The 14,658-nt window shown below is 36.2% G+C and overlaps 1 protein-coding gene and 1 non-coding gene across 3 annotated transcripts in view; both read right to left on the reverse strand.

The window, feature by feature from the left end:
- The window catches only part of SWT1 (SWT1 RNA endoribonuclease homolog), a 96,446-nt gene that overhangs the window by 66,546 nt on the left and 15,242 nt on the right, over positions 1–14,658 (reverse strand). For both annotated transcript variants that reach the window (XM_039256609.1, XM_039256610.1), the window contains exons 5-9: positions 12,401–13,130; positions 7,817–7,879; positions 6,457–6,586; positions 4,927–5,028; positions 4,132–4,320 (exon numbers count right to left, since the gene is read on the reverse strand). In XM_039256609.1, coding sequence (XP_039112540.1) covers positions 4,132–4,320; positions 4,927–5,028; positions 6,457–6,586; positions 7,817–7,879; positions 12,401–13,130 — 1,214 coding nt within the window. The remainder of the gene's footprint in view (positions 1–4,131; positions 4,321–4,926; positions 5,029–6,456; positions 6,587–7,816; positions 7,880–12,400; positions 13,131–14,658) is intronic.
- LOC120248321 lies at positions 14,080–14,186 on the reverse strand. The gene has a single exon (XR_005532556.1). It is a non-coding gene; the product is annotated as a U6 spliceosomal RNA (small nuclear RNA).

Genomic DNA, 14,658 nt, shown 5'->3' on the forward strand with positions numbered 1-14,658 from the left:
TCTACTCATAACATCAACCCCCCCAACATTGTGTATAAATTAGAGTTAATATAATTTTTAATATTTAACAGAATTTAAGTTTCTCAATAGCAGGTTCTGTCTATGTCATTCACAGATGCAGCCCCAGAACACTGTCTGTACAGATACTTGGCAAATAAATGAATCAACAAAAAGATCATAAAAGAAAACATAAAAGTAATGGAAAAAATGTTTGGTGTGGGAGTGGCAGATAACTTTACTTTGCCCTTATTATAAAAATAAGGATTATATAAAGTCTGGAAAATATAGAAAATATAAAGAATTAAAATAATTCATAATTCCATCAGCCAAAATATATCCAATATACTTCATCTATAAGTATATAAATGCATAATCTAACAAATTTGGGATGATACTTTTTATTCTTTTAAATCCTATCTTGTTATTACAGGTTTGAAATACAGTAGTATTCTCTCACATAGCTATATAGCATTGTATGTAACTTCTCCAATTGTTAGAGTAAGGTTATTTCAAATTTTTTGCTGTAAAGATAATGCTGTCACAAACATATAAATCACTGTAATCATCTCTGATTATCTTTTTAGAATACATTTCTAGAAAGAGAATTGTATCTTTATGTTTCTTGATACACATTGATAAATTACTCTCCTGAAAAGTTGCTAATTCATATTCCCAAAGCACTGAAGCACTGCTAAAATGCAAAAGAATACCTTTCTAAACTTAGAGGCAATAAAAAGAAATAAGGAAAGAAAAAGTGAAAGATATAAATAAATTTAAAATGTCTATACATAAGAAATTAACAACATTAAAAATGGCAAACAGGCAGGAAAAAATTTGCAGTGAAAAAGGAATAGACTAGTTCTATTTCTTCTTTTGTGAAATACCTATCACTATTCTTTGTCCAGTTTGGAAAAAGGGATTTTTTTTGCTTTTATGGTCAGGCTGTATAAGCTTCCCATTTAACAAGGACACAAGAGAATTATGCCTATTATAGGCCATTAACCATCCAGTACTTTAATGTATTAACTCAACAAATCTTCACAATCAATTTTTGAGCTGGGGGCTATTTTTCCCTATTTCATTTACTTAGTTTCCTCATCTTTAACTTTCTCCAGGTCAGGTTAATCAGATTTCAAGTCCTATTCTCTTCTCACCATACTAAACACTATATCAAATACATACAATTTTGAAAAGGGTTAAAAAAATACATTGTTATACTCAATGATTATGTAAAAGGAATACAAAACATATAAAATTAGCAATTATTAGAGTTGGTTACAAAAGTGCCTGACATTTGTAAAGTGTAATAAAAGTTCAACTTGTTCTTTCCTTTTTCCAAACAAGCACTTTAATTTTACTTAATAATCCTGAACTGTTTTTTCATAAGAATATTAGTTCAGCATTGGAATATAAAATGTAATTTTATTATGATAAAAAAGCCTAAATATATTTCTAATAAATATCATAAAATCATTATCAACAAAATAAGCTTATTAAGTACATTGTACTTTATACAAAAAATGTTTTTAATGATCAGTCTGAAGGAAAGATGATATGAAAAACAAAGAAGTTACGTGATATAAATAATTACACAAATAACCTATTATTATATCTACAACCTTATAACTAAAAGTAACTTCAGCAATTTAATAAAACTAAAATCAAATAATACCATTCAAACATTAAAGGGACATATTAATTTCAAGGAAGACACCCAGAAATTTAAACAACACCAAATTTTGAGTCCACTATTATAATTTATCCTCCTTAATGATCAAAAACAGCACATAGGTAACAAGTTAAATCATCAAAAAGTACATAAAAATGGAAAAGTCAAAAGAAACATCTATAAATCATCTATAAGTAATAAAGGTGGCCAAAATATCTGTTCTAAAGTGAGCTCCAAAATAACTTTCAAAGCAAATCTGTTGAAATAATTGCTATGCTATTTAGGACAAGTTCTTAACCTCTCTGTGTCTCAGTTTCCTCATCTATAAAATAGGGCTAATAAGAGTATATTTTACAAGTACTATATGGTTTGAATGATATATCCCTAGCTGTTAAAGCACCTGGAAAAGGGCCTGGAGAATGGCCATATAAGTGTTATCTATTATTATCATCCTTATCCATACTATTATATAACAAAATATAATTTATAATAATAAACTAAAAAAATAAAATAAAAGATTAAGAGTAAAAACAAACAAACTCTTTTTAAGGTTTGAGGTTTTATTGACATGATGGTTTAGATGAGGGGTTATATTTGTTAATTGTATGGTTGTTTTAAAAATAAAAGTACTGTCTGTTAGCAACACTACCAAAGTATTCATGGGTAAAAAAATTTTATATCATATATCTGAGATCTGCTTCAAATTCCTGCAGGAGTTCCTGCAAAATGCTGATAATTACTGAAAATGAGTGATAGGTACACAGGGATTCATACATTATTCTATTTCTGCATTTAAAATTTTTCATAATGAAAATTTTAAAAACCATGTAAGATGTTCGATTTAATAAAAATGTTCAAACACTTTGGTATTTTCTTAACTCTAATAAGTGATATTTGTGGTTTCCCTTTGAAAACTCTTAAAACATACTACATGAAGCTCATGCTCAAAATACATAAGGACTGTATATGGAACATACTAAGAGCTAATAAGTATTTGTAAATGGAATGAATGAATGAATGAATGAATGAGTGGTAGAGGCCCTTTTTCTCCAAAGATGAGACTAACAACTGCTAACAGGGCTAATATCATGATTGGATTCATCATAGGATGAATGTCTTATGGTATATATGAGTATAGCAGAAAACATACATCCACAATATTTAAAATAGGGTAAATGTACATAATACATACATAATTCTGAATTAAGAAGAAACAAAGTGTTAAAGAATGAAATAAATCCTCTAAATATATGTATAAACTGTGCAGAGGCAACAGTGTTGCTTTACACACAGATTTTTTTTCCACCAAGTTATACATATAAAATATAAAGAATATACTTAGGTCCTAAGACTCGACTGATTTAAAAATGACTTAAAAGAAAATCTATAGACCTTTATTATAGAAACACCTCCTAATTACAGATTCTGACAAACCAGAGGAAAACAGTGCCTCTCTCTGCATTATACCAACTGCACACAGTGACAGATTTGAAACCTAGATGGCTTACAGGCTTCATCACTCAACAATGATATTCACACACACACACACAAAAGAATCCAAGGTACTGTAATATACAAAACTATACCTATAGAACTATACAGTAACTGTCTGTGAAATATAACCTAAGAAAGTCTAGGAGAAGCAGAAAAATAAAAATCAAAACTACTGAACCAAACCTAATAGAATACCTCAAACCATCACTACATCTGGCCATTTCACATTCCAATGATTATAAATTTTTATTTATTTATTTTTTAAATCTTTTTTTTAAATTAATTTATTTTTTTTTATTCCTAGGAGAGAGAGAGAGAGAGAGAGACAGCATGAGCAGGGGAGGGTCAGAGAGAGAGGGAGTCACAGACTGAAACAGGCTCCAGGCTCTGAGCTGGCAGTCAGCACAGAGCCCGACGCGGGGCTCGAACCCACGAACCGCAAGATCATGACCTAAGCGAAAGTCGGACACTTAACCGACTAAGCCACCCAGGGGCCCCTATAAATTTTTTTTTAGAGATTTTTGTTGTTGTTGTTGTTGTTTTTATCAGGCACCTGGGTGGCTCAGTTGCTTAAGCATTTGACTTTGGCTCAGGTCATGATCTCATGGTTTGTGAGTTTGAGCCCTGCTTCGGGTTCTGCACTAGCAGCGCAGAGCCTGCTTCGGATTCTCTCTCCTCCCTCTCTGTCCCTCCCCCATTCTCTCCCTCCCTCTTCTCTCTCAAAATAAATAAATAAACTTTAAAAAAAATAATAAAGATTTTTAAAAAATTTTTAAGTAATCCTTCCACTGAATGTGGGACTCGAACTTATGACCCTGAGATCAAGAGTCGCTTGCTCCACCGACTGAGCCAGCCAATTGTGCCCCAATTACAAAGTTTTTTTTAAGTTTTGCACCACTTCCCTACAATCATGAGTCAGCACCCAAATAAACCTTAATCAGGAAACATCCTAAGAGAACCATACTTACAAAATTTTTGAGATGCGAGTTGTATTGATTGACCCCATAGCTTTTTATCTTGATTTTTGAGACTGTCATTGATGAAATGAACTGCAGGTATAGCTTTGTGTTGGACATGTTTTAGTAGTTTTCCTGCCTTCATACGATCTAGCTCTTGTACAACCACCCAGGGAATTATTAACACAAGTCTATCAAAGCCTGAAAAATAAAAAATATTTCTTAGAAGTCAACAAATATTTATTTAGGTACTAAATTGAACTGTTGTAGGAGAATTAGAAGTTTCGAAGTAAGGAATTCACAGTCTAAATGAAGAGATGACATGAGGCGCCTGGGTGGCTCAGTGGGTTAAGTGTCCAACTTCAGCTCAGGTCATGATCTCACAGTTCAGTTTGTGAGTTTGAGCCCCAGAGCATTGGGCATCTGCTGTCAGCACAGAGCCCCTTTCAGATCCTTTGTCCCCCTATCTCGCTGCCCCTCCCCTACTCTCTCAAAAATAAACAAACATTAAAAATTGTTTTTAATAAATGAAGAGATAATACATAAAAATGGATATTAAAAACAAATAGAAGTATCAAATAAATGTTGCAAAAACAAATATCATTGGAGATCAAAGAAAATAAGTTTAGATTGTTAGGTTAACCACTCAAGGCTCTTTTTTTAATTTATGCTGATTATTAACATATATATTAACATATATACTTCATAGATTATCCAAATGTGTTTGTGGAAAAAAAATACCCCATATCATTGCTGATATAAAATATGAACTCAAGTAAGAAAATCAGAATCACGTTTTATAAATACCTGGGACTTCTGTTGTCTTCAAAATTCTAACGAATTTGAGATGATTCATCAGAATATTTGTGTCAATAACAATTAGAAGCTTTTTATCTGAAACACTTTTTGCTAGAGAAAAAGAGCAAAGTTAGGATTTCATGACCTTAATAAAAGACTTATATAATAACTAGGGGCGCCTGGGTGGCTTAGTCGGTTAAGCGTCCGACTTTCGCTTAGGTCATGATCTCGCGGTTCGTGGGTTCGGGCCCCGTGTCAGGCTCTGTGCTGACTGCCAGCTCAGAGCCTGGAGCCTATTTCAGTCTGTGACTCCCTCTCTCTCTGACCCTCCCCTGCTCACGCTGTCTCTCTCTCTCCTAGAAATAAATAAAACATTAAAAAAAAATTAAAAAAAAAAAGACTTATATAATAACTAAAATTTGGTATCATAGAACTTTGATGGTATTCTTTTTTTTAAAAATTTTTTCTAATGTTTTATTTCTTTCTGAGAGAGAGAGAGAGAGAGAGAGAGAGAGACAGCATGAGGAGGGGAGGGTCAGAGAGAGAGGGAGACACAGAATCTGAAACAGGCTCCAGGCTCCAAGCTGGCTGTCAGCACAGAGCCTGATGTGGGGCTTGAACCCACAAACCATAAGATCATGACCTGAGCCGAAGTCAGATGCTTAACTGACTGAGCCACCCAGGCACCCCAGAACTTTGATGGTATTCTTAAGGACTGCCTTCAGATGACAAAAACAAAACTGTGTTTAATCCTTAAAGGGACATTAATCAATGTTTAATTATCTACCAGTAAAACATCATGAATTGTTTGAGTGGATTTTAAATTTGAAGTGGCCCCAGCAGTTAACTAGGTTCCCAAGCCCCACTCTGCATCGCTAATAGCTGTGCACTTAGGATTTATAAGCTAATTTTAATATATGGTGAGTAGAATGTAGTTAAAAAGATAAACAGGTGAAAGTGAAAGAAAACAGATAACACCAGCGTTATTTCACAGGCCCATCGTGAGGACCAGACAAGTTAACGCACAGGAAAACACTTAGCAAACTGAAAAGTGTAATGTGATGTAGCATTACTATTTTTATAAATACAACTCAAACAGGTATGCTAATAGATTTTGGATAATATCTATCATTAACTTCTCCCCATAGTAAGAATGATCAAAACTTTACTACATAAATAAGAAAACCATGAATATAATCCCTTTAAGCAATTTGCATTATTTCTTATCAGTGTTTTACATAAGCTGAAATTATGATTAAGACCAAGACTAAAAGACAACGCTGATCACTGATAGCAGAATAATAGATAACTATGATTACTGGTCCTTAGCAAAAATATGGCTAAGTGCCCAATAATGTGATAAGATAAATATTTGACCTGATTTCTGTTGCTAGAAAAAAAATATACCATACTTCGTTATTTCAAATGAGCACACTTTAACGTCTTTCATCTAAATATTATAAAAATTGAATGTTGGCACATTACTTCCTAAGAAAGTGTAGGAGATCATAAACATCATCATCTACATATAGGATATACCAGGAGAGGAATGTACATCATCGTCCACCAAGTCAATCTCCATGCTCGTTAACTCCCCAGAAGAAAAAACCACAGGTAAATCCACACTTTTCCCCGCACGTGCAGCATGGAGCTCTTCCACTATTTGCATCTAAATGGTAAAAGACCCACAGTAAAATATTTTGAATTATCTCTTCTGAAGATTAAAGAGGTTGGAAAGCAATGAATTCTAATTAATTCACTGATGATGAAATGGTTTGTGAAAAACAATTACAAAAATACAGAGGCCACATGGCAAAAGAATACAGATTTATAAACATAATGCAGGGGTTTGAAACTAGCTCTTCTCTTACTACTTCTGTAACCTTAGGCAAGCACATTATTTAACTTGGGTCTCCATTTGTTCATCTGCGAAACAGGAATGTTAAATATCTACTTCCTGGTAGTGGTTTTGTGAAGATTGAGTGAAATAATGTGAAGTTCCCTGCACAAAACCTAGTCCATAGTAGCCCTTCAAAATAAGTTCATCCTCATCCCATTTCTTCACTTCAATGTCCTTTGAAAGTCAACTATGTTTTCATCTGGATGATGAGCCTCTTCTAGAGACTTCTAAGACTGTTTATGAGTCATCAAAAACTGAAATCTAGATTTTAAGATGCTTCTCACTTCAGGGAAGTAACTCCCTGATATATTTTGATGTGAAGAATTGTAAATATAATCTAGCTTTAGAGCAAGGGTGAGAAATCTTTCTTCTCTCAAAGAGCACTGACCCACAAGAGAAAAAAATACAACTGACTATCACAAATAAAAAGCAATCAATATGGTTGTAAAGTCTTCTTCAAATAAGAAACTGCAACAAAGTGTTGCATGAATTTAACTCTAATTTAGAACCAAGAAACATAAAATTCTATGCAATAATTTCATGAGATTCCAGCTGGGAAATGAAACAAGAGATTAAAAAATATATATACATTTTTATGCATGCACTCTCATTATCACTAACATTTTCATCTTATCGTTGATGAGAAAAATAAAGCCAACCAGTTAATACCACAATGCAGTTTGGCAAGCCTACGTATAAGCATGTCAAAGTGTGATAGCATTAAATCAGAATTCACGTAACTTGTGGGCCCCAGGCTCCCTGCTCTTTATTCAAACTAGTTTAGAGCTTATTAAAAACAAAGACAAAAAGGTGATCAGGTAGATGTAACTATTCTTCCCAACAGTTTTTCACAACTTCATAAACTTACATATTAAGTAGAGATATCACTATTATTTTCATATTATCAAGGTTTTTACAGTCATTTTTTTATTTATAAATGTAGGAACTGTTTGACTTAATTTCATTAAAATATTCAAAGTAAATAAGGATATCAGTAACCTCTTGATCTGTATCTTGAATACTTTCAGGTGACACTGAAGAACAACATGGAGCTTCAAAACTCTGAAATGAAAAGTAATTTCATTAGTTAAGGATGAAGCATACACCTAGGGTAGGGTTTGCAACCTTGGCACTATTTACATGGGGCATCAGATACTTCTTTGTTTTGGGGGCTATTATGTGCATTACGATTCAACAGTATACCATGCCTCTACCCGCTAGACACTAGCAGCACTTCTCCTTCCCAATCTTGACAATCAAATATGTCTCCATCGAGTCAAAAGCCAAATGCCTCTCTAAGGGGCAAACTGTCCCTAGAAAGAAGCCCCTAGAATAAAAAGCCTCATTCTATTAAGTCAATGAAACAAGACAGAAATTCTTTAAAGTTTACTCCTTCATATATACATTCCTAAAAATATGTGTATTCTAAGAACAGAACTGTATGCCACCCTGAGAAACAGAAAGAACTATGACCAAGGTCAACAAGCTGGCCTTCAGTGGTGGGAAATTTTCACCCAGGAGTAGCTGGCCCACTTTTAAAAGTGACATGACAGGGGGGCCTGGCTGGCTCAGTAGGCAGAGCATGTGACTCTTAATCTCGGGGCTGTGGGTTCAAGCCCCACACTGGGTGTAGAGATTACTTAAAATCTTCTCAAAACATAAAAATAAAAGTAATATGAGAAAACAAAGGGAACCTGAAGATTATGACATGGCTGAAGGAGAAAAGCTGAAAAAAATGCATATTTGTATTTTACATGGGTAGAGCACCAGAGGTTTGTGTTTTAATTTTTGTGTTTTAGCCAAGGTTGAAAATCTCTATCCAAGTTTTTACTGGCACTTTCACTAAGCAGATGAGATTTACCTGACCCTACGTACAGGTAATAGGGAATTCACCAAAAGCTACTACTAAATCAAATCATTTCCTAAGAATTCTGCAAAATAACACCAAACTCACATGTATGTTACAGGCAGCCATATAAGGTATGAATTACATATTCTCTTTTTTTAATTTCTAAAAAAAATTTTAAAAATGTTTTATTTTTGAGAGACAGAGCATGAGCAGGGGAAGGTCAGAGAGAGAGAGGGAGACACAGAATCTGAAGCAGGATCCAGGCTCTGAGCTGTCAGCACAGAGCCTGACATGGGGCTCGAACCCACGAACTATGAGATTATGACCTGAGCTAAAGTCAGATGCTCAACTGACTGAGCCACTCAGGTGCCCCTACATATCCTCTTTAAACAAGTATATATGTTGCTTCACTGGGAATTCAGCTTCCATCCTAAATTCACAACACCAGTCCTCACGTGCTATCGTACCATATATATCATACACATAGGCTCATTACAGCTTTACTGTTCCATGACCGTGGATTTTACCATCTCTTCTCCACTTGACTTTAAATCTCACCAGATCCTTAAGGTTCTCTTCAATTCAGAAGTGTCAAACAAGCTAAGAATATTATCAGAATTTCCTGCAACTATTTTTAAAGTCTTGTTGTTCATTTACTTAGGTCACTACTACCCTTCACTCTCTTGGGCCACAGTCCACTTCCAGTGACTTTAATGGATTTTCTATCACTCCTCCAAACCAAAAAGTTCTGGTCAATTGTTCCTGAAAACTTCTCCCTATTAAAAAAGAAAATCTCAGTGGGCATTTGTTTGCCTCCTCCTGCCACACTTTATTAAATAAATGAACTGGGATACGGCCTTCCCTGGGGATGATAAAAAGGAATATCAATAATGAGAGTAACTGGCTTTATCTGCTGGAGTGACTCTTAACTGAAAACCAGATTATACTGCTTCCCTGGTTCTATTTCAGTGGCTCTCAAAACCACCTAAAGGATACAAGATAGAACAAAACAAATCTTCCCCATGGGATACAAAGTAATCTATTGCCTGAACCCTGGCTTCCTCTCCCACTCCCTCTCCTAGATGTAGATTTTCTACAACTCAAGTCATGCTGAACGACTTAGGTCCCCATGTACACTCTGCCATGGGGCAATCTCATGACTGTACCATTACCACACTGGCCCTCTAGGGCTCTTTTATTTCTTGCTCTACACACCCTTCACACCAAGCTCAAGAATCTCCACTGAGTCAGCCCTTCCTTAACTCACCCCCAAATTTACACTAACACCAGCCCAATTCTTAGGGCTCTAATATTTATTTCACTGTACTACAACTGCATTTGTCTACTAATCTGCCTCCGTGGGAAATTCTTGCGGGTAAAGATCTCTTATTTATCTCTATATCCCTAGAACCTAGAAGCATACCTGATATATAATAGGCAGTTTTAATTAATGTTTGATAAACTGTTGAATTGCTCATAGACCTGTAAGGATTTTAACTAGGATGCGGTGTATAAAAGTGGCCTATAAAAAAATAAAAATAGGGGCGCCTGGGTGGCTTAGTCGGTTAAGCGTCCGACTTTCGCTTAGGTCATGATCTCGCGGTTCGTGGGTTCGAGCCCCGCGTCGGGCTCTGTGCTGACTGCCAGCTCAGAGCCTGGAGCCTGTTTCAGTCTGTGACTCCCTCTCTCTCTGACCCTCCCCTGCTCAAGCTGTCTCTCTCTCTCCTAGAAATAAATAAAAACATTTAAAAAAAAATTAAAAAAAAATAAAAAATAAAAAAAATAAAAATAAAAGTAGCCAACGAACCATAAACCTCTGGACCATTAGTTCTCAATGGTGAGGGGGAGAGCGCAAATAAAGGGGTCTCTATCAAAAGGCTCTAAAACGTAAGAAACAAAAGAAGGTATTTTCTCCTAGGAAAGCATGATGGGATTGCTAAATAACAGGATTACCAAATCTAGGCAATAATAATGATTTCCTTGTGAAGTACACTCATTATTTTAGGAAGATAATTATCTATTGAGGAATTTGTGAGGAAAACAACCACCATAATGTTAAGAAGATTAGCTACTGTCAATAATATGCTAAGGAGAATATATTCAAGATAAGAACGATATTTACTTGCTGCTCCTGTGTCTAAAGGACTTTAAGGAGGATTAGACTGCTATCAGAGGAACAACAGTTCATGATGAGCGTTAATGCCAAGAACTGGAAAGTAATCTCCACGATTACTCCTACAATTTTATATTCATGCTATGTACCTCTTTTGATTTATGTGGTAATTCTATTTAGAGACTAAAAGAGACTGTGAGGTGTACTGCTGGGCATTCTCATACTGTCCCTTAGATGCACAGTACAGGGGAACATCAAGCAATGACACCAAAGTGTTCACTGAACATCCTTGCAACTTCAAACTCCTTTCTCACATTTTACTCTAGAAAACTGGTTGTAACACAAGAAAACTGCAGCTTTCTTTTAAGCCATAGAAAGAACAAGCTCAATTGTTTCCTTCTTTGGCCTCCTTCAGATTCACTGAACAAAAAGTACTCTCTCCAGCTCTTCCAGCCTCCTAGTTAGAATCCCTCTGTGTCTCCTAAGAAGCATCCTATACTGCAGGCTGTAGTCTTCATTCCTAAAAGCAGGTAGGTTCAACCACCCCTGTTTATAGGCAGTCTCTAAATGTCAGGCTGTTGGAAGTTGTGAAATTCCAAAGTTCTTAAGTTCTCTTAGAGGTAAACAATTTTAGGGGCGTCTGGGTGGCTCAGTCGGTTAAGTGTCCAACTTCGGCTCAGGTCATGATCTCATGGCTCATGAGTTTGAGTCCCGCATTGGGCTCTGTGGCTGACAGCTCAGAGCCTAGAGACTGCTTCAGATTCTGCGTCTCCCCCTACCACCTCTCTCTGCCCCTACCCTACTCATACTCTGTCTCTATCAAAAATAAACGTTAAAAAAAAATTAAACAAAGATAAATAATTTTATTTGCTACAGGAACAAGGCTAGAGAGAGAAGGTTCTCAAGCTAGTCCACACATGCTGATTTAGTGCGTAACTTAGAGGCAAAAGAGATGTGCCAAGCTTTCCAGGCTGGATCTTGGTATATGTAGTTCTGTTTGCCCGGAACATCCCTGCTTCTTCCATCCCACCCTACCTGGCCTCCACCTGAATAACTCCTTTTCATTCGTTAGCTCTCAGTTCAAATGTGACCCCGTCCAGCAAACCTTTCTGAAGTAACTCCTCTATGGTGTACAAGGCCGTTATTCCCTGGCTCTGTATTCCCATGTTAAGGGTAAGTACTTATCAGACTTAAGGTGACCTCCTCACCTGAAGGAGTCTGTGAAAACAGAGACTGTGACTGCAGTGTCTGGCAGTGGCACTCCAAAAATGACTCGTTAGAGGAATAGCTATTCAGAAGAGTAAGCCCTGGATGTTCAATAGTAACCAGGGTTAGAGAAGAGCCTAAGAGACACAGTGCTCACAGTGCTTTCTTGAAAGGACTCTCTGTAAGCGTCCCTTTCTCCCTTTTCACACATTACCTTCTCTTAGGCTCCTTGATACTTGCTGGGATTATCTTCCTAAGGAGGTCGGAATTAAAGAGTAAAATAAAGGAACCAACACATCTTCCTGACTAAGGTGAATCTGCTCTCTGTGATCACTATTAGTAACAGAAACAACTCAAACTTGACTGTCTTAAAATTCTTTGCTACAAATGACATTCTCATTTTGCACCACCTTACCTGGATTGCGTTTTCACCGGAACCTGAATCATTACTTTCTTGATGCTCATGATAGCTCCCTTTCCACTCCCGAACAGCCTGCTTATATGCGGATTCTGAAAATAAATGTTCACTTTTGTGCCTAGTCAAATTTAATGAAGCTTGGGAACCTTCAAGGCTCGCTTTCTTCTCCTGCTTAGTCTTTGACTTGTTAGACTCTAATCCGAAGACGTTTTCTTCTACAAGCTTCTGGAGGGTATCACGGGATTTTACTGGGATTTTGAAACTGATCTTCCTTCTTCTAGATTCAAAGGATTCCTTGATTACCTTGTTGGAATTACAATCCTGAGAAAAATGGATTCTCTTGCGTTTTCCCAAAACACATTTTTCAGAACTGTCTCTAAATTTCTTGTACCCTTCTTTCTTGAGTTCTTTTACCTTCTCCCCATGGGTGAGGAAATGAGGCCACTGTTTTTCACTTGCCTGGCCTTCTGTTGTTGGTTTCACATATCTGGCAATCTTAGGACCGCTAAAGTTTTTAATGCCATGGTCAGCCTTACCCTTAACATTTGTCAGTTTAATATCCTTAAAATCAACATATTTAGTTAAATCTTTTTTGGTCCCATGTGAAGAAGGGCTCTGTGAGATAATTTGATTAGCATCCGAATATGATGCTTCTTGGAGTTTAACAGGCCCTGGTGATAAAGAACTGAGTTTTGGTCTCCTTGGAGTTTCGGTTTCTACATTCAATCTGTAAAACAGCACAGAAACCTAGGTTACATTACAGTTACACATGATTGTACATAACGGTGCACTGCATCATTTTAGTTAGGGTAATGGCAGAACTGGCTTGACACAAGCGTCATAAAAAATAAATGACTACACTAAGAATGAAATGTAAAGAACTACTCTACAAATGGTATTGGAATAACTGGTTTGCTACTTGGAAAAAAAATTTTACACCTTCATATAATTTCAGCAATACGAATTCCATACAGATGAAACACTGAAGTGCAAAATAATTACCATAATTGCTACACTTCATATTAATCCCTTAAAAGCCATATGGGAGAAAAAGGAATATTTATCCGATTTCTTAATAGAGAACTTTCTAAACTTAACAGCGGTGAGAAAAATTGCAAAGGAAAATAATAAACATAAATGACTATTCATGGGGTGCCTGACTGGCTCAGTAGGAAAAACTTAAGAATCTTGATTGTGGGGTCATGAGTTTGAATCCCATGCTGGGTGTTAGAGGTTACTTAAATAAATAAAACTTAAAAAAAAAATGACTATTGACTTTATTTTTCTTTAGTTTTCCCTTTATTTATTTTTCTTCCTTAAATAGTTTATTGTCAAGTTGGTTACATATAACACTGCTCATCCCAACAAGTGCCCTCCTCCATGCCCATCACCCCCTTCATGTCTCCCCCACCCCCCTCAGCCCTCAGTTTGTTCTCAGCATTCAAGAGTCTCTCATGGTTTGCCTCCCTTCCTCTCCCCAACTATTTTTCCCCTTCTTCTCCTGCATCGTCCTCTGTTAACTTCCTCCTAATCCACCTATATATGCAAACATATGGTATTTATCCTTCTCTACCTGACTTATTTTGCTCAGCATAACATCCTCTAGTTCCATCCATATTGCTACAAATGGCCAGATTTCATTCTTTCTCATTGCCATGTAGTATTCCATTGTATAAAAAAATATGGAACGCTTCACGAATTTGAGTGTCATCCTTGCACAGGGGCCATGCTAATCTTCTCTGTATTGTTCCAATTTTAGTATGTGTGCTACCAAAGCGAGCACAATGAGTATTGACTTTAAAACCTTAGCATATTGGAGCACCTGGGTAGCTCATTTGATTAAGTGGCTGACTTTGGCTCAGGTCATCTCAAGGTCTGTGAGTTTGAGCCCCACATCAGGCTCTGTGCTGGCAGCTCAGAGCCTGGAGCCTGCTTCAGATTCTGTGTCTCCCTCTCTCTCTGCCCCTGCCCCGCTTGCATAATTTAAAAATTTAAAATTAACAAAAAATTAACAATTTAAAAATTGTTTTAAAATTAAAGACAATAAAACTTTAGCATATAGAAAAATAAAATTTTTAAAACTGTGAAATGGTATTTGTTTTATATGTGGTAGCTTATTAGCCTTAGTAAATAAATGCACATCAAAAAGTACTGAATCTAGAAGAGGACATAAGCAGAAAATTACTGATGAGAGGGGCGCCTGAGTGGCTCAGTCGGTTGAGCATCCGACTTCAGCTTAGGTCATGATCTCATGG

Source organism: Hyaena hyaena, unplaced genomic scaffold (assembly GCF_003009895.1).
Source record: "Hyaena hyaena isolate Hyena2069 unplaced genomic scaffold, ASM300989v1 scaffold_580, whole genome shotgun sequence".
NCBI lineage: Eukaryota > Metazoa > Chordata > Mammalia > Carnivora > Hyaenidae > Hyaena > Hyaena hyaena.